This window comes from Lonchura striata, chromosome 3 (assembly GCF_050655825.1).
Source record: "Lonchura striata isolate lonStrDom1 chromosome 3, ASM5065582v1, whole genome shotgun sequence".
Taxonomy (NCBI): domain Eukaryota; kingdom Metazoa; phylum Chordata; class Aves; order Passeriformes; family Estrildidae; genus Lonchura; species Lonchura striata.
Genome location: NC_140705.1, coordinates 68664125 through 68688528, shown reverse-complemented (window position 1 = coordinate 68688528; position 24404 = coordinate 68664125). Strand labels below are relative to the sequence as shown.

The following is a 24404-nucleotide window of genomic DNA, read 5'->3' as shown; positions in this document are numbered from 1 at the left end:
TGTATGCACCTTTTCCAAATCAATCCTGTGCATCTTATACTGAAGAATCAGAAAAAGCAACACACAGGAAGTAACCCAGGGTGTTGAGCTGTTTGGGGTTTTTGGTTGTTTTTAAAGATTGGTATATTCAAACCTCAAAACTATTAATCTGTCCTATCAAATGTACAAATTGCCCTTGATCTCTCCCATTACTTAAATTTTATTTCTTTGTTCCACTCTCCTTTTCCTATCCTATCAAGGAGTCACCTATTCTCACTTCCAAATGAAGTTGAAAATCTCAAACTACTGGTAAAAATCCCTCACGCCTTACTTGGTATCCCTGAAGATATCTAGTAAAAGAGCTTTAGATTCAGCATCCTCGTGGCCATTGCCGGTGTAAAGGTCGACAACTGCACGCTCAAAGTATGGAGCAACCTTTGACAAAGCACGCAGCTCTATCAAATACAAGAAATACAAGTTCTTCAGCCTCCTTGGTCCTTCTCCTTTCGTTTCAGCAGGGTCAAAGCGACGAGTGAACTCTTTCACATTTGGTCCCCAGCGGGGCTTCCCCCACGTTTCTACAGAGAGAAAGAAAAAGGGGGTACAGGGGTAGTAAAAGAGACACATTTAGAACATAAAATCAATTAAGCATACCTGAACAATTCTCAGAAAACACAAAATACATACTACAGATATTGCAGAATTCCATTCAGCAATTTTACCTAGACATACCTTCAAGAAGATAATTTGCACACAGATGCAAGTTGATGCTTGCATGGAGTCCAGAAATGAGTTTATAAAACACTCTTTTCTCAAGGCAAAGACCTGTCCAGGAAAAATGACAAACAGATACCAAACTAAATACTGGAAATAATTTATTTAAACTAATATACCCTGACATTTTAATGATGCAAGTCTGCATTGCTGATTTTTCAAGAATTACAATTACTGCACTTAAGTATTGTTAATAAGCCCTTAGAGCCACCATAGGTAAAGTTTATCTTCTATTTTTTCTATAAAGCAATACTAAGAATGACATTTGACATTTCTTGCTTGCTATTTTAGTGTTCTAGTAAACACAGTCAAATAAGGACCTGTTCATTTGGCACAGATAAATTGCTACACAAAAATAAGGTGCCTGTACTGTTTGATCAATACATTTGAATTGATGTTGAATTTTGACCATCTGGAAATCAGAAATATACTGTGACTGTCTTAATTACAATTAGAGCTACCACTGAATTAGAGGAGTGAAAGAAAAACACCAAAAGGCCCAGAAAAACCTTACAGCACTAGAAAACAGAAAAATACCTCTTCATAGCTATACTGCAAATTCACTGAAGACTTAAATGCACAGGACAAAACCTTGGAAAATATGACTTGATGAATACAGACTTCTACAGCATAAATGGAAAAACAGTGGCATTGAGATGTCAGAATATAATTTATATGCAGAAATTACTTACAATTCCAATGAGAACCAAAGTTAGAGACTACACTTGAAATTAAAGAGTTTGTTCCTTTAAAAAATATGTTTGGACAACTTTCCTGCCACTCCAAGCTCTACAAATGGAAGCAGGAAGAGCTGATGGTGAGGCCTACCTGTGAGGCTGACATGTGTTCTCACTTAGAGATGTTACATTTTTAAAGGCATGTAAATTTATATGCTTTCCTACAATACCACCAGACAAGTAAAGGCCTAGGAAAGGCAGAATGAACTAATCTTAAAATTAAGTACATTTGACTCAATTTTCTGCACACCTCCAAAATGGGATTTTCATTGCTACTACTGCAATAATAATTTCCATTTCAACATGAATAAAAGGAAAATTGCTTTGCCTCGTGAACACACAGACTTAGATTATAAACTGGGAACAGAGCCACCAAAATCTTTACTGTTCTTTAAAGCTGTTTCCAAATAATAATGCTTACCAATATTACTACTAATAATGCCTCTGTTTAAATGCCTAAAATAACCAGAAAATTCAAACTAGCAATGAAGTGAATTTCCTCTATGAAAGATAAAACAAATGTTTAAGGAGTATGTTGCCTAAGTAAACTAGAAGATTTTTAAAGACCCTCAAGGTAAGTAGTATTTGAACAACACTTGGAAGCTCTGCACAATTTATGAAAAAGCCCACACTATGAAAAATATTTGAAGAAATGAAAAAAGTGCTACAGTGTTCTTTCTAGTGACTATAACACTCATCCAAGAGCCTTTACCTTCTAGCCATGTGTAGAAAGATTCTCCTGTAAATACAAAGTACATAGTTAAATGGAGAGTATTAATTTTCAACATTACAGCATCTTTATATCACTATGCATACAACATCAGTTGCTATCTAATTTAACATGAAGTTAAAAAATTTAGCTATTGAAATGAAAACAGGCATGGAAGCAGCTAACCTGGAGGTCAATTTAAATGTGTTGGATAGGAGAACAGGAGAAATACAAGAATGAGCATGCCTAAACTACTGGTCAGGGCATTCAACAGTGTATGGGAGCACAAGTTTAATTATTTGCACTGCTGGTGAAAGACATGCTGGCAGAGTGCAATTCTGACAGCCTTTACCTTAATCTGCCTAAAGGTTTCCTTTAGACTCAGATCTTTTGCCTGAGAGCTTTCAGTTGACTGAAAAATCTTTAAGTCTGCTGCACTGTAGGCAGATCAAATACTTTCTCCCCACTCTCTCCCAGTCTTCCCAAAATCAAGGGCATTCAAGAAAATACACAAAAAATTGTCCCTCTTCTTTTAAGGGATCTGACATCAGTATCAATGGAGTTCTGGAAGAACTAATAACATTATTACAATACATATTCTGCTACAAGAATAAGAACCAAAAAGAGAATTGTATTTTGCTCTTATCCACTCCTTCCCTTTACTCCAAATGAAAGTACGAGTCCATTAAAAACATTTTCTAATGAATAATATGTATAAAAACATAACTTTTCTGCTCTCTTATTGAAGAAAGATAAGTTTCTTGCTCTCTAATTCGATAATAGTAAAGTGAATAAATCCAAAATCCAAAACTCTCTAATGCTTACTTCATTTTTGCAGGTCAAGAAAAATAAGATGACTTACCATCATCTCCTCCTTAGAGGGGAAAAAAAAAGAAATGCATAAGCATTAAAAAGATAATTTCCACAGCAAAGCAGTAATGAAACATAGACTTTACTACAAACACTCAAAAAGTGCAAGAAACCTTATTTATAAAAAATAGGCTATTTTCCTTCACTCCATTCTTGCTCCTGAAGACTTGACACATTGTAATAATGAAAGTCACTAAGAAATTTAAATCTTAGTAGCAGCTGATTCACATATTCTTGAAAGTTGTATTTTAGCTTCAGAAAAATAGTTAAGAAGTCATAGTCTTTAGTTTGCATTGTTCAACAATTAGTTCCTTCCTGAAATACAGATCTCTGCATTAAACAATTCTCAAAATTCTTTTTATTTGTATCAGCTTTTAGTAATTATAAATATTGAGATATCTTGATTTTCTAGTGAATGGTGATTTTTAAACTGAATCTACTAGCTAATAGTTAATTTTAAGGGAAATGGGACACACTGACAGAGGAAAGCTGATTCATTTGAAACATCAGTTATAGCTTTCAACTTAAAATTGAAAACAAATCCCAAGCTATTAGAATAATAGACTTTTTTTAAAACAATTTTGCACATAACTGATTCTTTGCAAGTGTCCAGTCCTTCAAATACTACAATTATTTGTACACTCACAATACACTGTACACTATGGATGAAAAATGTACAACCACATTACACCAGGATAAGTATGAACTGAAGTGACTAAATTAAATGCTTTTTGAAAAAATAAACAAGAATACAAAAGTGCATTCAAATTGGAAAACTAGTGTGACACTTTGTAGAGAAGTTTGAGACTTACAATTTAGCTTTCATATCAGCTTACCTGACATTAATAAGCCTATTAACAGGGATAAGATTAGGCATGTATGTAATAAAGTATCACAAGCTTTAGTCTAAATATTAAAAATGTACAGCTACCTCTACAGAGGAAATTAAAAAAGCAGAAAGCACACCTACAGACTGGAGATTACTATCTGTATCCCTTACACTGCAACAGTCATTCTGTTAAAAGAAGTGCATTGGAAAATAAAACAGGCAAGACCCACCCCTACTAGGCGCCAATGGATTTAAAGGACGATAGACAGATCGAGGCCTAAAAAATAAGATAGAAAACACAAAGATCAGTTTTTAGCTAAACTGATGTACAGGTATAAGAAATATGCTTCTTCTCCTTCCCAATTACTTGAAGCAGTTTTCTTCATAAATGCTGTTCCATACTCTCCAAGCAGAAGGCCCCTTGTATCCAGTGTAACGTTCTGGATTCAGCAGCAAATCCACATACTGTGCATCTGGAGATCTCTCATCTAAATAGGAAAAATTTTGTTACATATGCTAAGTGATCCATTGAAAAAGATTTAACTTAACCAGTCTCATAGAACTAAATATAAACAAGAGGTCTCATAATCTGTCTTCCAGTTGGATTTTAAGTGCCATGTATGTAGAAATGCAGCTATATACACACTAAATACAAAGCTCAAAAGCACATAATCAATTCCCAAGTCTCCTGTGTCTCCAATTTCCATAATGTCTGATGATAAACTACGTGGCTTCTTTAAGTCTACCATAAACACTTGACATGCACTGTATTCCCTGACCCTAGGCTAAGACCTAAACAGTGTTGTGTTTTAAATGGCTTCCAAATTTAGGGTTTGTCTGGCAGTATTTGAGGGGGTTGCTTTTATGAAATTGGTATTCTGCATACAGTGGGTTCTTAATAAAGACAAGATCAAAGTAGTAAATCTTGTAGCTGATATATACTGTCAATTTATTAGCTAAATCCATTTTTCCTCCAAATACTCTTGTATACTGGCAGAAAAGTCTGATCACATTGCTTAACTGTACAAAACTTTCAGCATATTGCAGAATAAATCTCTTGGATACAACAAGAAGCATGTTACTTAAGCAGCCTTTCAACAAGCTATACCCTCATCTTGGAAGTTCACTACAAATTTCAGGTAACTTATCCAAAGCAAATTGTGAAGCAGGACTCCCTCTGCTTAAAAGCACTGTAGAAACAGAAATCATTTCAAGCTACAACCAGTAAAAAGCAGGAGGAATTCACCCCTCTTTGAAATTCTAGGTCATGACCAACTCATGCTTAAACAAACCCCAGATACAATATAAGCCGTAAGTCCGGGGACTTATTCATAGTAATAGACCAAGAAGTGCCACATAGTACTTCCTCAGATATCAAAAAACCCCACAGAAACAGAGAGTGAAACTGTTCTAAAAAAAGAAGAGATGATTCTGCATGAGCAGTTAAGCATTGCTTCAGCAGCAGCAGCAAAAACAAAGAAAGGAGACTGATACAAGACACACGAGTGCCAGATGAGAGAAAGTCAAATTACAGCTTTACTTATTTATTTGACAGTGTGGCTAATCTAAGCAGTTCCTACACTCCCTTATCACTTTGGGGTCCATTTTTCTTCTTGTTATCCACATACAACTGAGTGTATGTGACTGCAGAACCATGCAACAGAAAGATGGAAAGCTGGCCTGGGTTACTAGGTTTTTTCAGCTAGATCAATTTCCTTATCTAGTTTATGATTAAGCCAAACAGGAAGAGAGGGGAAGAGAGCAAGGGTTTCTGCTTCCTCCCCTTGACTCCCAGTAGTAATTTTCTCTCACTCTCCCTGCTCCAGATCACAAACTCACCCAACAAGCCAGTTCATCACAACAGTGTGGGAGGTGGCAGGGAGATAGCAACTTACTTTCCCGCTATTTAGGTAAGCCTAATCAGCTTACCATGCAGAAAGAAGCACGCCAGAGCCAGTGCAAAAAAAAAAAAAAAACACACTGGAAGAACACAGCTGGGGACAGCCTCCTTCAGTAGGGCGTGATATAAGGAGAGATGGAGGTAGAATCAGGAACTACTTAAGTTAGTAATATTTCTAGAAGAAATGGTCCTCAACTACATCTTTCACAGCTCAGTATTACTAAAAGATATATGTATACAATTTGAAGGTAATAGAGACAACAGCAGATAATTCTACATAACAGTTCAGATCTACAGTAATGCTCATCAGCTGTTACAAAAACAGCTCACATAGAAAGCATTCAGATCAGGCACAGCAGAAGTGCTGAAAGAGAACTGCAGCTGCTAGGTCCACTGCAGCTGCTACCTTCTCAGGTGACACCAAACATAAGCCTAAGGGTAGATGAAAACATCCAGCATTATGACCTTAATATTCCTAGCATAGGAAGCTTTCTAAGGTATTTATTAAAAAGGACTTCATTAGTCAATCCTGAAGTTGGCAATTCTCACACTTATCTGAAAAACACTCCTTTGAATGTTACATATATATTAAATAATAAAGACTCACATACGTGGAGGAGAGGAAAGACACAATCTAGTATCGTAATGTTTTAACAATAAGAAAGTCTTTTCAAATAAGGATGCAGAAATCATTTGGAAACAGCAAAGCAGGAAGAGGAACAAACTCAATCCAAGCACAGTAAAGTAGCAACAAAACAATATAGTAGTAAGAAACAATCAGCTGCAAGCCATTTATCTTATACTTGTGCTAGATGCAAATTTTTTTGTAAGAAGCTTTTTGAAAAAGTGTTACCACCCTCCCATTTACCATCTTTTTTGTTTACATAAATATCTCCTGTTCAATATACTACAAGGAGGTTACAGTGAATGTGCACTGTGTAGGCTACCAAAGACTCCTTGTAAAATTGCAAAAATTTCCACTTTGTGTGTATGATATGAACTGTCACATTTCTGTCACTTGGGAGAAAATTAAAACTGTTTAAAAATGGCTATTTGTAGAGAAAACATGCTCTTTTGCATTTTTTATGAGACAGTAAATAAAATAAACACTCTGAAAAAGCTTAAACATTTTACCATCAAGTTCACAAAAATGATCCTGTGAATCATCGTATCTTGCCCAGTCAATGAAAGCCTCCTTACTTTGGTTACTGAGGGGAAAAAAGAAATTTGATTTTAAACTTTTAAATCAACAATGTCAATAAGAGCTTCTGAAAGAATACAACCTACATATAGCTTGGAAGTGGATTCTGAGTCAGTATATCTGAAACTTGAGAATATGTGGAGCTACCCCTTGTTAACTGCAGAGATTCAAGCGGGCACCAACTGCAATACTTTCAAAAGTCAATTTGATGTTGAGACAAAAATTTCACCATTATTTGAACTAACTGCAGTGACTTTTCTTCCTTCAATAAGAGCTTGGTAAAATATTGTCATAGAATACATTTTTAACACATTTCAGAGCTGCTACTTTAGCAGCTGTCACTTTGAGGGTGGGGAGGGAGGAATCACTGTGTTTTCATAACCTTTACTTTCAATGAAAGCTACGATTGTTAGTGCCTTACTTTATACTGGGAGACTAGATGTCTAAATCCCTCTTCTAAGCTAAAGTATGATTGAATATGATTTTTCTGAAACCATTTTAATAATAATAGCATTCCACTCACTCTAGCATTTTCTGCACTGTACTAGAGAGACAAGCAGTTTGAAGCTCCCACACTATGAAATACAAACAGTGCCAAAACTTTTCATCCGTGACTGTGTGCAGCACAGAACTACTGATGCCACAATACTGACAGCAAAATGTAAGCAAAGCTAAGATTAGGAACTTGTCCCAGTGCAGGGAAGTGCCTTGAAATCACAAAAACTACCTATTCTGTTTAATCAAATTAGAACCAGCTCAACGCTACAGAGGCAATTCTACAACAAGACACATTTCTAACCTTCTGCCAAATCACAATAGAAGACATTATACTTGGCATTAGGTGAGGAAATTCTTTGGTAATTACCAAAAGACAAGATTTGATAACCACAAGAAATACAACTTATAAAGGAAAACAGCTTAAAACCAACAGGATAATGCACTGCTAGGTAGAGAACATGGAGGTTTTCCTGCAAAGCACAAACTCGTCCTCCACTTGCAGGATCCAGTACCTGCCCTCTTCCAACTTTAATCATCTGTCCTACTCTCATAAAGACATTTTCTCTAGCTCTCCATTTACAGTCTCTATTCTTTTGCCTTACAGAAATGGAACAGAACAGTTTCTTACCTCCCCTAAAACACCACACACTAGGCAGAAATGGTCATTTTTCATGGCACAAGAAAGAGTTTCAAAATCTTTACCAGGTAGAACTGCTGAAATTTGTGGGCAAAGACACCATATCCCTCCATTAACAGTGAAAATTTAATTTGTGTATTTCTATTTTTCAAAAGTGGGGAATCCATTAGAGTGCTATGTTTTCTAGATGCTGTTCCACAGACTTCTGTACACAGGGACAATGCCATCCTGAAGAATTTCTCCTATCCAATCTTGACAGTGCCATGCAATAAGCAAGATCAGAGAACTGGCCCAAGTTAAAAATAACTTTGCCAACAACAAAAGTAACTCAACTCCCTGATCTGGTTCACTGAATGATCACAAATAGGCACATCAGTGCAGCAGTGGGACAAAGCAGGACCAAACCCCTTAATCCAGTAGTTGTTGAGAACAAAGAATAGAGAAAAGGTAGTTCCATTTGCAGGATTCTTCTGACTCTTGATGATGTATGATACCTCTTTTAAGTAGTATCAAAGCATACTTTAAACAAAAAAAACAGTCTACTTATAATTTAATACCTTTTTCTTCAGATGTTCTTGCATCATTTCCCATTTACTTTCTAATGGGTTATGGACAGAATGAAGAACAAAAACCAGCATATCAGACAGAGAAAATAAAGTGTTCCTTTCTTACTATTTTTGTACTGTTGATGTAGATCACAGCATACCTTAAGGTACTGTTAACTGCTCCCAGCTTGTTAGCTTGCTCACAGTCTTCCAATTCTTTGGAATTATTTGCTGCTTTTGAATACTGTAGAAAAAGTCATATTTAACATGCAAATGAATTACTGAAATCCTCAAGAACAGGTGTTGTGAAAGGTCTTTTTCTAAGTTTAGCAGTGACTTCCCTAGTATTAAAAATTCTCTTATTCTAGAAGCACAATATGGTTCTGGAACATTTCTTACTTTGATTTTTTTTTCACTTAAGTTCATCAGGCTGATTTCACTCTGACTTTAACTGCTACAGGGAATTCAGCTAAAGACATCAAAATTTTGATTTGATTTTTGTTTAAATTGAGTTATTTTATTATAAAACACCCTACATGGAGTGTTTCAGATACTTATTTACTTTTTCTTTTTTTTTTTTTTTTGCAAGTATAATAATATGCCAAGTTTAATTTCATTTTAGTAGGTATATTTATTACTTTTGGCCATTTCCCCCTCATGTTTCCTTTAATCCAATTCACTGGCCTGCTCCACATGCACACGGGTCTGGAAGACAAAGTTTTTCAGCTGAACTCAAATTTTGCTTATATTAAAGACAGAATGGAAATATATAAGCTGAACTTTGATTCTGAAGTATTTTTTGAAAAGTAATCCACTAAAATACTTACTTACGGAACACGTCTAAGGAAAACATTTGAGGAATTAAAGATTATATTCCACTATTCTATAGTAATATAGTTATGTAAGCAGGGAATTTAAGTCTGTCAGCTTAAAGCTCAAAGTTCTTCTAAGTTTAGAAACATAAAGGTAGTAACAGTGCTGTATTAAGACAAACTCAATCTCCTCCTTTTTGGGGTTTTTGGATTTGGGGGCGTAATGTGTCTTTTTTGCAGACTAAACCTTATGTCAGTTAATAAAACAAATAAATTATAAATTTTAAGAGAAAGAGTAATTAATTTCTGTGGACAGCTTTGTGGTCAAGATGTCAGAGGTGAAGTACCATGACAATATGTATCACTAAAAAAAAAAAAAAAAGAAATTTAATTAAAACTGTTCAGATTAGTAAGCAAAATTATTTCCTTTTAAAAAATGCATTTGCCTGAACCAACATGAGGAAAAACAGTAGAAGACCTTAGAAGCAAAGGAGATTAGAAATAACAGATAATTTAAATCTTGTTAGAGGCCTTGCCCATAAATATTTACTCTAAAAAGAATTTTTCATTCAATTTTCTTGGATTTGACAGGCATAAGACTTCATTCTTTAGCATTGTATGGATGTTAAAAAGAAAAATGGGAACAAGAAATGGCCTTAACCTGGACTGAAACAGATACTGCTAATGAAATAACATAAGGAGATGCTGAGGCAAACATTCTGCATGTCTAGAGCTGCAAACCTATCCCTACCCTGAAGTGAAAAAAGGTTACTACCAAGATTAGAATTCTAAATTGAAACTTTCTGTCAAAATGATCATTCAGGTCTCAAAATATGTTTCCAGCCTTTCCTATTCTCCTGCGTTTAATAGCAACAGTTGTCAGATCAGTGCTTTGTGACCCCTGACAAGATCAGGACAAAATATCTATTCTTGCCAACCAGGATCTCCTAAGGCCAGTTACTGGAAAAAACAAACAAAACAAAACAAAAAACAAAACAAAACAAAACAAAACAAAAAAAACAACCAAAAAAAACCACCAGAAAAGAGAAGGGCAGGAAATAAATTACGAAGTTGAATGTTGTAACCTGGAGTTACTGTATCCTGTCTCTCGCTTTAAAGATTAATACAGCTTTAATGTGTAGCCACAAAATATGTATTCACCACTCAAATGCAACAGAACTACAGAAAAGGAAATGACTGTGTGCCTCTACAGCACTATTTCAAAAGGCAGTGGTGTCAAGAATTAAAAAGACTACTGATAAATGCACTCCTATGGGGAAGGCATACAAGTGTAACCTTGGTCTTTGCAGCTAGATGAACATTCAAATGAACCGTTTTCTTCATTGTTCAGCAAACAAAAAAATCCCCCATAAAAACCTAAATAAAGTTAGAAGTTTACAAGCTCCTCTACATTAGGAAAGAAAGGCAATGGAAAACTAGACAGAAGCCGCAGAAAACCTCTCCACAATGCCTTTGGTTATTTTCAGCTTTCCAAGACCAACAATTTCAGAATGAAGGAGAGAAACTGGACATGCATGTGTTCTCAGGGCAAAAAACATCCTTTTTTTTAATCCAGTACTTTACAGATAAGCCATAAAGTGTAAGACTTCCCCAAATGGGAAATTAGCACAGGCTAATAGTACAGTACTTGCATAGTCCTTGAAACAAAACATTCATACTAAAATGAATTTAATATTTCCTTAAAAGGGATATTAAATGAGATTGTCAGTTTTTAATTGGGTCTAAAAAAGATCATTTAACTGAACCCTAAGAAGTAAGAAAATCACATAGGCAAGATTCATGTCCATTATGATGACAATTTTCAACCAGAATTATTTGCTTCTCTAACAGAAAAGTAGCACATATTAGTGTCTTCTACTACAGATTAAGGGTACAGAATTGCCTAACTTTCAGTACTGTAGCTGGTTTCAACAACTTGCAAGACAATTCAAAGGAAACCACTGTAGCGAACATACAGCAAATGACAGCTTCCCAAAGAATCTATCCAGATGTCTTTATTGTGCTGAAAGCAAAAGGTATCCATTTTTTTCACTTCCTAAATCCAATTTGTTATGCTCATGTGAAGTTTCCAAAGAACAGCATGCCTTTGGTTACTATTTAACAACTTATTTATGACTCTCAAGATTAATCAATCAAGAAGCTCAAACTCAGAAAGAACCCTTTCTGAAACAATTTTTAAAGTCTTATCAAGTCTCCTCTCTTTAGGAGGTATTATGGCATTCAAGGAGTCATCTTCTCTACAATCAAGCTTGAAAGATAAAAGCATCAATGAAAAAGAGAACTGGTAACAGATTATTCAAATAAAACACAAGATCTGCTGTCCAGAGATAGTGTCAGCTTTTCAGAACAACTACTGCTACTTGTGCTGGAATGGCAAACAACTGACATTTAGGTCATGTCAGTGAGAAAGATGATTACCAGGAATCTTTAAATGAAGAGGCAGTCTTTACTTCAGAGTGAGTTAACAACGTATGTATAAAAGAAACAAGACTTCCTCTTGAGCTAAAGGCTTGGACAGATTTGCCTGCTCTGTTCCAGACAGCAGCACACAAGTCATCAATTCACAATGAAGTATTCATCTCAACTATCTCTGATAACATTTCTTGGCATGAGATCTAAACCCAATGCCAGCAGTCCTTTTCATAAGTCCTTTATGATATGGTGAACTACACTCAGTCTGCCCACTGAGGTAGAAAGCACTGGGGAGGATGGAGATAAGATAATTGATCAAGAGGTCTACAACTCAGTCAAGGCACTGAATGGAAAGATCTCTCATTTGGGCACCATTATCCCATCAACTGCTAAAATCCTCATTCTTGGGCACTGTGTTTGGGATGTGTGGGTAGTCTTTCTGCTCTGACCTCTTTTCCTAGGCATATATAACCTCTCGACTTTTTGACTTTGCTAAGTTCACTTGGTGATCTAGAAAGGATGACTTGGAGAAATGCAAGCAAAAGCCAACAGTACAGACTGACTGCTTAAGTTTGCACTGGCCACTTTGGCCTAAATTGTCTTTAGACTAATGACCTCTTGAAAATAAGGCATAGCAGAACTCCACACAATCATTTGGGTTGTCTTAATATGGAATGTTGTGATTATTTATGATTTCTAAAAAAGACTGTGCTGCTACTGCCTCTGTGCATCTTAGCCTATAGCTGTTTAAAAGGTGGCCTATAGTCACAAACAAAGCAACAGTTCTGCATCAGGTACTCTGCATCAGGCATTCTGTGGCCATGCACTGCTGTCCCTTGTCATTCATTGATTCAGTCTGCATCAGCTCTTTAGCAATGACAGACTCAAAATGGCACAACAGTACCAGCTATGTCAGAAAAACCACTATACATAAAGGTAAAAAGGTAAAGCCACATACAGGAATTGATCAGTTACCTATTTCATCAGTATGTGAACACTGAAGGTTTGTACTAGAAAGTCACATAGCTGTTATAAATTTAAGATTTAAAAAAAAATCAGAAAACTTTGAAAATGAAGGAGTACTCACTTTATTAGAGCTCCCAGCCTTAATTCCAACAGGTATTTTGCTCTAAAAATAAAAAATAAATCACAGCTTTTACACTGCTCATAGAAACATTTATCCTTGATTAAAATCTACAAATTAGGTATCATTCCTATAGAGGTCAAAGCAACCTTGTTTTTTGAAAACTTAACTTGCTCCTTTACCTTCTCAACATGTTATACGCAAAACAGTGGAAGAGCTTAGAAGAGACTTATTCTTGAAGTTATCTGCTTTCTTCATAAAATGACTAAGACCTTAAAATATTTTGGTTGTATTTCTACTTTTGGAATGGAAAAAAAAATTGTCACTTCTAATTAAACTTAAGTTCTCACTATTAAGTATTGCTAGTAGTCACTAGCTAGTACTATAGTACTAGCCACTGCAAATTAGCAAATTTTTAGCCAAAAGCCCTTTTTATATAATATATTATTTGATCCATACCTCAGGACAAGGCTCTACATGACAATCTTTGATAGAACAATGGCCATCATCAGCCCAAAATGGGCATGGTCTCTTCAGGTTGACCTAAACATACAAAACCAGAAGTTTACAATCCACACTTACATAAGGCAACTGTAGAAAAAAAAAGCTCTCAGTATCAGGAAATCCTTTAAATTCTTTTAATTAGTCTCTCTAACTACATAAGACGAAGCTTTGTGCAGTAAAACTGTTAATGATAATGGCCTCCAGTGAATGAACACAAACACATAATATAATAAAGCAGAAATTAAATCTCTCACTATTAAATTGAAATTTACTAATTCAAATAAGTGTTTGGATGATTTTTAATTTCAAAATCAAGCTAAAAAGAGATTATTATTTTAAAATGTTAAAGATATTCCTTAGTCAAAAAACCCCCGACAAAACATTTAGCAGATGGTATGACTTCTTAGAAGTGATGACAAATATCTTCTCATTACAGCTCAAACCTTGCAAACACAGAACAATAAAAGCAGAGATTTTAGGTTGCCTCCCCCCATTTCCTCTATTCAATGCACAAACACCATTCCTAGAAAAAAAATAATACAAAATTTGTTTTTGTACTTGTTCATACGTATCTTTTCAAACAAAGCACAAAATAGTTTTATATTCTATATCACCTTCACAGTAAGGCCTATCATATAAAACTTTGGCCTCCCACCAATTTCTATCAAAAAAAGATCAGTTAACATAGTTAAATTACAACCTTCTTCAAAGTAAACTCTCACAATAAAAAATGCTTACACACTGAGGAAGATATAAGTAACTAGACAGGCGCTGTTTTTACAGAGAGGAATGCTGTAAATAAAAGGACACTTCTGCCTAAACTTCATGTGAATCAAGATGTACTAGTCCAAGAATGACTGAAGAGCACCAAAAACCAGTACATACATAAACTGAGGTTGTACAGCACTTGTATTGTCTACATAGAACATCTGATCTTCTTCAGGGTATGCGATATTGGATTTCATTATTATCACTCAGAGTATTATTCAGTCCTTTCACAAATTAAGACATTCTTGATCGTGAGGTTTCCACAGTTTCAGTGTTTTGACGTATAAAACTAGAGATACAAATGTTTATTTCTTTAATTGGGAAGTGTTCTACTATTTATTTAGAAACCACTTAGCACAATTTCTAAAAGACTTCATGAAGTCTTTAAATAAAAACTACCACATCCATTCTGTATTAAGGTTTGAGTTCTTCTATACCACCTCGCATCATTGCCAGGGACAGTGGAAAAGGGCTTTCTTCCAGGGAGAAGGGGCTCTTTCCAGTTGAGAAAATAAAACACGGCAGAGGGAATCATCTAATATTGTCTACTATTGTTTTCCTGTCCGTGTGAATTACTTCTTATGTCCCCTGTCATTAGTACTGTTTCCATTACTGTTCATTGTCTTATCTCACTGCTGTTTTCAGAAACCTGTTCTTATTTCAACCCATGAGTTTTACCTTTTATGCCTCCAATTCTCATCTCCATTATAACATAGCATGGAGAGGGAACGGAAAACAGGGAATGAAAGAGAGTGGTGCATGGTTTGGTGGAGAGTACCATTCCTAAACCTACCTTCACAATTTCCACATCCATTTATGTGCTTAAAAGCACTTCCATCATTCTGCACAGGGATATCAAAAGAGCTGTTGCTTATTGAAACAGGAAAGGGTGAAGAATGTTCTGACTGACTTACTCAGTTTGCTTGTTCAACACAAATTCTTCCCTAGCACCACTGGAAGTACTAAGTGAAGTGTGGTTCGTTTGAGTGGACAGGCCCTTGGAATTGCCCATAAGATCAGTATAAAAGATGAGGCAGGATTGCAACACACCTTTAGAGTATGATCTGCAGAACTGCTGTTGAAATGAACATTAGCTCTAAATTTGCAAGATGAAGTTACTGTTGTATGAAGTTTCATATACCTGTCGCTCCTCATCTTCACGTACTTTGTTTTGTATTTTTCTGTTGCCTCTGGAGAATCTCATTACCACTACTACGTGATGTATTAGTACTAAAGTTGCACATATCCTGTTTCTCCTGAAAAGTGAATTTAGAACTATATCATGTAGCAGGAGATTCAAGGTGCAGTTGAAGGTACATGACACTGCTTGCTCAGGGTAGAAAGGGAAGAGTCTAGTGCTTTCTTCTCCTTCTCCACACTCACAGCCTCATCTTGCATGAGTTTAATATTTGTCCAGTTCCAGATCAGCTAGATGACTTTTTACATCCTGAGGAGAAAAAAACCCCAAAACCAACAAAAAACCCCCCAACAAAGGCAACAAAACCTTACCAACAAAACCCCCTATCAAATGAAAAATGGAAATACCCAAACTAAATATCTACCAGGCTAAAGAGTTGCACTTATCTAAATGAGAGGTAAAAGTAGCAAAGAGGCAAGATGCAGCCCTAGAGGAGTGTGAGCTCATTTTTCCAGTGGCAGGCAGCTATCTGATTAGCTCAGTCAAAATGCAACTTCACTTTCAAGTTAAGCATATCTGAAAACAGAAGTATCAGGCTTCAAATCTTCATTTGCATTCAGATAGTAAAACAGAGAAAAAAAAATTATTCAAGTAATAAAAAGTGAAATTACATACTACTTGAAAAAGGAACAGTTTTACCTATTTTTCAAAAGAATAACAAACACTAAAATCAGAAATAAGACAGTAACTTATTAGAAAAGTAAATCATGGCAATATTTCCATTTCAAATTACACATGTTTCTTAGAAGATAAGCACTTCATGCTGTCATAAAATTGCTAAAATATGATCCTTTTCCAGTGCCTTTTCCAAAGGCACTATCTTTAAAAGTACAATTTATCAGTTGAATGAAAACAGTCATGATTTACTGTCACTGACTCCAGGATGAACATAGCAAACAAGACTTATTACCAACATAACTATTAGGGACTGAAAACCTGCTTCAACCAAATTAAAGAGCTGTGGGCTTCTAATAGGCAGCTTAATACTAGCAAGTTGCCTTGATGTGCAATCCTTCCTATATTTTCTGCATTTTATTCAAATTATTCAAGAAAATACCATTCTAAGTGTACCTTGTAATATCTGAAGTAATCACGTTCTTGCAGTTTCTGTATTTTGGGAAAGATCTTGAAAGTATTGAAGTCATCGATGCTTTCTATGTCACATAAACAATCATCTAGGACTCCTGTGAGCTATTGAAAAATACACAAACGTTTATGTTTAATATAGAAACATTAACTGCAGAAAAATCTTTCAAAGAGAAAAATATGTTAATTGAAACAGATACTAGTGAAATCCAGTTCCACAGCAAATATTTCTCATCACAAAATACTCTGTAACATATGTCGTAAAGTAAAACTCTAGCACTTTGAGCTGAAGCCCACCTCCAAATGCATGGCTGAAACAATGTTTCAAGACAAGACCAACAATTTCACCCCTGAAATTTGTTGACACTTTCAGCCTATAGAACTTTCTGAAGAATGAGCAACAAGATTTTCCAAATTACAAATACATGGTATTTGTAAAGTTGCAATCTACTGTTCTCCTACCAGATGCTCACAAGTCAAATTGCCTAAAAAAACTCTACAATCACACACTGTCATCTTATTTTCATATTTCTTCTTAAAGTGTGAAAACACTCCATCTAGTTTCCTTAGAGGCATGGGGGAAAGGAGTGTAGGTTCTTCTGTGCCCAAGAAGTTTGCAATTTCACAAATAAATTCAACAAATAAATACAATGAAAACCAGGCACAGGTATCTATATTTCAACGCTGTCAATCTATCATGAAATGGAGTGTGACTTTTCCAGGCCTCATCCCTCTTCTTGTGCGAGGACAGCAAGCTGTACTGCTGCTGCACTAGGTTAAAACCACCTCTATGAAAAGCAGCACACACTACAAGTGCAGAAGTTCTACTGCCAACACAGAAAGGGAAGGCAGGACTGTGCATGTAGCAGAGAGGGCAGCTCCAACTATTGTCACAGACTAGTCTAGGGAAACACTCTTGCTGAGACCCTGGCAATGTCTTATTGAAAGGTGGAAATACTGAGAGTGTGATTCTATGAACAGTTATATAATAAATTTCAATAAATCTAAACTAACTCTCTTAGGCATAGCTTCTTAAACTACTACAAAAATGTCTGAAGGTTTCAGACATGTCTAAAAGGGAATGGAACCAAACACTGGTGCTTACTTGCTTCTGTTCTTCATTGACATCCATTATGGCCTAGAAATTATTTAAAATAGAAATGCCCACACATCTTATATTTTGCATGGCATTAGAAGAACTTCTAACTATTGAAATGCTATGTGGAAAAGGAGACAAAAAATATTTTGTGGCTTTTTTTTCTTCCATAGATTTCACATAGATGAGATTATGAAATCATCTAATCTGTTTTATGCATGATAAATCACTCCTGTACTTTACAGAACAGATACCCTTATATAACCAAGCTTGATGTGCTTAAAAGAGCCACTAGAAAACACACTGCAGGCTTTGTGCTCCTTTATAAAGCATAAAGGAGGCCTGGAAAATGGATTTCCCCCAGCTCTCTGTGAGAATAAAGAGGTGAGGATATGGCAATAAAGCACTTAAGTGGAAAATTCACCTTATGTAGATATTACTTTTCCTGAGGCACTAAATAGGCTGTCACAATTCTGTAGAGCAGATATGGCAATGAAGTAAAGCTAATTTAAGGAAAGATACTTTAACCAAAAATTTTTCCTGCTGTTATGCCTGCCTTGTTAATGTTATCTGACTTCAAACCTGGGCAAAGAACTGTCAAAGAGCCAATGTGTAATTACAGGTTTTTCACAGCCCACATGGCTGCCAGCTTCAAAGTCAGAAAAAAAACAAACTTGTTATTAATGATGCTTACAGAAATTAAACTCCCATGCACTTTAATCTATATTAATTTCATTTAAAATTTCAGACTTTCTTATTGATCACACACAGGCAGAAATCTGTAAAGGTGCACAACTTACAGGTAACACTAAACTGCAAAGCAAACAGCATAATTTTTCATTTTAATATAAAAAAGGCAAAGAGGTAACTCTAACATTTTGCTCAAATATTACTGAACTATATAAATAGGATGATCTAAGAAAGTTTTTTTGGACTGAAGATAAAGAGTAGGAAACTATTTTGATGACCAGCTCATAAGGCTATCCACTGCTTACAAAAATAAGTTTACTATCTACACAAAGTGGAAATTGTCTTTTCAGGGGAAAAACGTCCCAGGTAAATGCAATAGTTACACTCTGTGTCTAATCCTCATGGAAACATAAAAAGCTGCAGGCTTTACCTAGATCAATGAAGTTTCAGAAATGAATCCTCAAAAAGCTAGAACTGATCTAGGAAATTATGAAGAGAAAAATTAATTCAGAGTACCAGAGCAAGCAAACTAACTTTCCTTTTTTTTTTTTTTCTCACAACTTTTTCAGAACTGGAACAGTTAGCTCCCTGTATACATAAAATAGCAAAATCAATGTTTCCTTAGGAAGCATGCTCTAAAATTATAAACTAAGCTGTATCTGTACCAAACCACAAATTATAAAATACTTTAACAGCATATATTAAACACTAATACTGCACAGCAGTGGAGTCAGTTCACAGCACAGTGATGCAACTTCCTTCAAGTACCCCAGTCAGAGGTTTTTTTTAATTAGTCTAAGTGCTGGCTTCAGTGCTCTCACTTACAAGAACAACACTCTAAGAACAAGCAGAAAATAATTTCATTTTTATCAACATCTGGATCGTCCAATGAATTTGTTTTTTCAAATTGGAGACAATATAAAAATAGTGTACTACACAGTTAAAACTACACATTGCAAGACCTACTTTGTTATTCACACAATGGGTACTTTGCCTTGTCTTTAATTGAACTACACTAGTTAACTTAGCCCACAAACATAAAGTCAAACTGTACTGTACGTTATCACACTTTTATTACAATGGACAAATATAATGGTTTCTTTTTATCTGTTAATCACTTTGAGCTCTAAATAAACTCTAGAAGTATTACTATAATTTGTGTTCAAGAAGTCATCTGACATGATGCAGCTGTTATTTTTTTCTACCTTTCCAATATACTTATCAAAGGACTTCTAGGTGTTGTCAAACCTAGTTTAGTTCTTGAACAGGTATCAGAGCTATACTGGAGAAGTGAAACTTTTAACTTATCTTCTCCAAGATAAATCAACCTTTCAGAAGAAAAGGTCAATGTTCAACCTGCATCAATTTCTCCTTATGAAATCTAGAAAGAAATACAAAGTCAGCATTTTAATATTAAGGAAAAAAGCTGAAAAAATGCACATAATAATAAGCAATCTATTCATATAAACAACCTTATTAGTGTTCTCAGGCTGTTGTACTTTAATTGCTTCAACAGTTAGAAGACCAGCTGGGACACATTGTTTTGTTCCTCAGACATTTTACTTTGCCATGGCTGCAGAATGAGAGAACAGCCTTAGGTAAAATGAATCCAAGAACTATTGGTTAGCTTATCTTTCCCTGCACAAACTCTGAAGTCAATATGCTAATAATTTTATGAAACACCAACAACCAATCTCTCTGCCAAGCATCACAAAAAAACCCAGACCACTTTATTAAGTGCTTCTTTAAGAAATCCACTTCAATTAGCATTTAGTTATGCTAACATAGTTAATAAAACAATGTCAAACAGAGACAACCTCAACTTACAACAAAAAAAGCTGCAATAAAAGTTATCTATGCTACTGTCATCACCACCTTGGCTGGCCACTTAGAATGCAACACGGAATTTTAGAAAATGTAAGAGAAATAATAATCCAGAGGACAAGCTTTGCTCCATGTGGATGGTGTATTCCTCAAAAAACTCACACGTCTTTGGCCCAGCGGAAAGCCTCTCCTACTTGACACCAGCTATCATTTCAGTCACGGTCACACGGTGGATGAACAGCGAGCTCCTAACCACAGACACATGTCCCCCTAAAGCTACGAAGGCAGCTTACAGAAGGAAGGAGTGTTCTCATCCTTGCCTGTAACGTGGGCAAACAGACACGACCCAAGCACAAGCCAAGCCCGGGCACTGGCATCACCACTGGAACATATGGCTTCTCACAGACTTCATCAGGGCACCGAACTTTCTGCCTGAAGCCATGGCCATGATCCAGCCCCGACTCCTCAACGTATCCCACTGACTACTACTGATACTACCTGTGGTTCCCAGGTCAACCAACTTTTCCCCGCAGACCGGCGGCACCGGCCCCCGGCTGGATCCCGGCAAGTGTCAGCCGCAGGGTGGGGAAGGGGAAGGACTCCAACAAGAGATTCCCCGAGTTCTCTGCCGGGGAGCCTGCACACGACACGGCCCAGAGCTGCCCTCTCCCCTACGACCCCCCGAAGTGGCCTCACCTCCCGCCTCTGTCCTGCGGCCCCTCCGGGAGGGCTCCGCAGCCCACCCACAGCCGGCGGGCATCCCTGCCCGGCCGCGCTCCGTGCCCGCTCCCCGCCGCGGCGCCCCGTCCCGCCAGCCGCCGGCTCCTACCTGGGCCTCCGCTGTCAGGACGCAGCCGAGCACCGCCAGCAGCCGCGCAGCCAGCCGTGCCCTCGCCGCCGCGTTCCGGCCGCCGCCACCGCCGCGCATGCTGCTGCTGCTGCTGCCGCGACTGACGGAGGAGGGGGCAGCCCTCGCCCCGCCGCAGGAAGGAGAGGGACGCGCCGCGGGGCGGCGGCGGCAGCGTCTCCTCCCGGCGCGGCCGCTCCTGCGGGCGGCGGGACCCGGCGGGCGGGGGCGCCGCGCTCACCGCGACCTGTCCGCGGCACCGCCTCGCGCACCCGGGATCCTCCGGCGAAGCCGCGGCACCACCGCGCCCCGCTCCAGCGCCCGCCGCTCCCGGGCCGCCGCCGCGCGGCACGCCGGGAGATGTAGTTCCCCGGGCGGTCCCGGAGCCGGGGCGGGGCGGGGCGGCGGCGCCCAATCGGAGAGGACCACGCGCGCCTCCAAAACAAGTGGCGGCGGCGCGCGAGGGGCCGGCTGGGCGCGTGCGCGCGGCGCCGGGGGGGCCGCGTGAGGAGGGGCGCGCGAGGGGCGGCGGCGGAGCGCGGCCGTGGGAGCGGTTGGCGCAGCGCTTCCCGTTCTTCCCGTTCTTCCCGTTCTTCCCGTTCTTCCCGTTCTTCCCGTTCTTCCCGGCCCCAACCAGCTTTGCCCACTATCTAGAATACCCTGAGTTGGAAGGGGTCCGCAAGGATCAAGTCCAACTCCCAGCGCTGCACAGCAGCATCCCCAAGAGTAACACCTTGTGCTCAAGAGTGTTGTCCAAACGCGTCTGGAACTCTGTCAGGCTTGGAGCAGTAACCACTTCTCTGGGACGCCCAAGCACCCTCTGGGTGAAGAATCTTGTCCTGACATCCAACCTAAGCCTCCCTGACTCAGCTCCAGGCGGTTCCCTCGGGTCCTTTCGCTGGTCATGGGGTGGAGAGATCGATACGTGCCCCTCCACTTCCCTTTGTGAGGCTGTCGAAGGCCGACAGTGAGGTCTCCCCTCACTCTCCTCTAGACTGAACAAACCAAGTACGTCCCAGCATATCTCGCTATAACCCCAGTCTAAACGTGGTCCAATCTGTACAAGCAGTCCAGAGCTGTACAAACCAGTTTGGCCCACTATATCCCAGTGCACTGCAGTACAGCCCAGCGGGCTGGGACCGTGCTGCCCCAGCGCTACACAGGTGAGTTGGGCAGGGCCACAGGACCCCCTGCCCCTCTGCTGGGCAGCTCAGAACACATCTTTTGCTCCCAACAGTTAATATTTATCTGTAATTCATTTCTAGAATTGCAGAAAGGAATATTTCTGTGAAAAACGAGTGTTGCACTGATGTAATGGGCAGGGTTGCTGAAATTAGGATTTTATTTTAAATTTAGATGCTAACTCAGATTCTTCTTACCCCCTTTCATTTGGAGAATACCCCTTTACTGGAGTGTGGAGACAAGCTTTAAGTCGAGGGCAACTATGTCAGAGGCCTTAAAAGCTTTTAGATTGACCTTTGTTATTTACTTACAAATTAATTCAAATTAGCTTTCCATTACATTTTTCTTTAGGGGCCAGTGTGTCACAGATTTTTGCATTACTGAAAATGTCTCAAAGGGATGCTGTCTAGGAATTACAGAGACCATAAGATGAAGTAGGCAGTAGTTAGTCTGGTTCCAGAGACATGATGTAAATGCTCCTTTCTTTCCTCTCTGGAGTATGGGCAGTACAACTATAATTCGGGAACAGATGACTAAATGAGAACTTATTCCTACTTCCAGCATCAGTGGACCAATACATTAGCTAGATATTTGAGAAGAAATTAGCAGAACAGCTAATGTTAATGTTTACATTGCCATAGTTTGCTCTCAGTATCAGTACTCCATACTTTATCACAAGTGGTTTGTACTTCTCACAAAGAAACTGTTTCTGTTCAGCAGATTAAGGTGAATTCATTGCATTTATTTACATTTTGTACCTTTGATTCTGGGAGAAAGTTTCCATCACAAATATTTAGAAAAGCCCTAAAACCTTGGAAGAATCAAGCACTGTCACATAAAGGCTACATAAAGGCCACATAAAGGACTCTAAAAGTTAGAAGTAAACAATCATATTTTTAAGTCATAGTGTTCGCTGAGTTTTCAGTTAACACTTTATGTTAGTTACAGTGGGTACTTTATTGCTTCATCTCTGAAATGCTTGTACCAGAAGTCAGTTGTGGTTTAGCTTTTTCCTGCCATATTAGAAGGATAAGGAATTGGCTGTAAAAATATATAAGGGATAATTTTAAGAGGCAGTAAAAAAATATTCCTTTTACACGTAAGTATTATCTAAGACAGGAGAGCTGAATGTAGCTTAACACAGTTTTCTAAACTAGGGTGTTTTCAAACTTAAGTTTTATTGTAGATTTAAATCTATGAATGCTACTTTGCTAGTGGTATAAAAATATCTAAAAAAACCCCAAACATAAACGTCCTAATATGGGATTTCTGTGTGAAATCAGCTTCAGGAAAGACCTGCAGAAGAAGCAGTGTTACAATTGCAATCAAAGCCCAACAACATATTACAAAGCTGTGAGTGTCTACTAAACCTCTTTCTTTTAAAGAAATTTGCTACAGTGTTAATGATATTTTAGCAGGGGCTGAGGACAAGCTCTTACTGGGAAAGGGATAATCACAGTTTACAGGTTGGTGGGATCATGAAGAGTCTGGCCTATATATTTAATTTTTCAACGTGGTTGTCATAGGAACAAACATCTATGAGTTCATAATATGCACTGCTGTTACACATGTTGACAGTTTCATTTACAAGAACTAACGTTTTCATTGTATGTACAAAGAAAGCCTTGAACACAGGAGCTAAAAACAGTATTCTTTATTCTTAAATAAGAATTAAGTAAAGAACATCAGAGTCACCTCTTCTTCATGACTGTGCTGTTCTCTAGTATAGGCACAGATCTGAGTGCATGAGGGAGAGACAGTCTTTTAGTGGATGCAGCAAACTTGCAATTACCAAACTTGCCTCTGGCCTGAAACTGATCAGGTCTTGCAAGTTTTATTGTATTACCTCCAGTGGTGCTTTTTAACCAGCTCTTATTTGCCAGAATTGAGCTTCTTTTTGTAGACAGAAATAGTGATCTATGAGCATCAACTGTGGAATCCAAAAATGGATCTTCAAGATTTTATGGACTGATTTAAGTGAACATATATGGTAAAAAAAGGGTGGCTTCACATTTCCTGTTAGGAGAAACTTGATAAATCCCAGCTGCTTTTTCAAGTTCATGAGCTAGATTTCAGTAATCTGAAGTGTGGATTTTCATTTTGAAACTTTTTGCCCTTGAAACTTTTGCCTTTATTTATTTTTCTTTATTTATTTTTTTTGCCTTTGTTGATTTTTCCAAATTACCTTTTGAATGAGTCCT

The 24404-nt window shown here is 37.8% G+C and overlaps 1 protein-coding gene across 1 annotated transcript in view; it reads right to left on the bottom strand.

Moving 5' to 3' along the window:
* ERO1B (endoplasmic reticulum oxidoreductase 1 beta) overlaps positions 1 to 21348 on the bottom strand; it is a 29928-nt gene extending 8580 nt beyond the window's left edge. The window contains exons 1-12 of the mRNA XM_021527088.3: positions 21004 to 21348; positions 16550 to 16669; positions 13468 to 13551; positions 13012 to 13053; positions 8841 to 8923; positions 6933 to 7006; positions 4266 to 4386; positions 4129 to 4175; positions 3062 to 3073; positions 2203 to 2229; positions 712 to 804; positions 311 to 557 (exon numbers count right to left, since the gene is read on the bottom strand). Of these exons, the coding sequence (XP_021382763.1) occupies positions 311 to 557; positions 712 to 804; positions 2203 to 2229; positions 3062 to 3073; positions 4129 to 4175; positions 4266 to 4386; positions 6933 to 7006; positions 8841 to 8923; positions 13012 to 13053; positions 13468 to 13551; positions 16550 to 16669; positions 21004 to 21102 (1049 nt within the window). The 5' untranslated portion in view covers positions 21103 to 21348. The remainder of the gene's footprint in view (positions 1 to 310; positions 558 to 711; positions 805 to 2202; positions 2230 to 3061; positions 3074 to 4128; positions 4176 to 4265; positions 4387 to 6932; positions 7007 to 8840; positions 8924 to 13011; positions 13054 to 13467; positions 13552 to 16549; positions 16670 to 21003) is intronic.
* Between the last annotated feature and the right edge of the window lie 3056 nt (positions 21349 to 24404).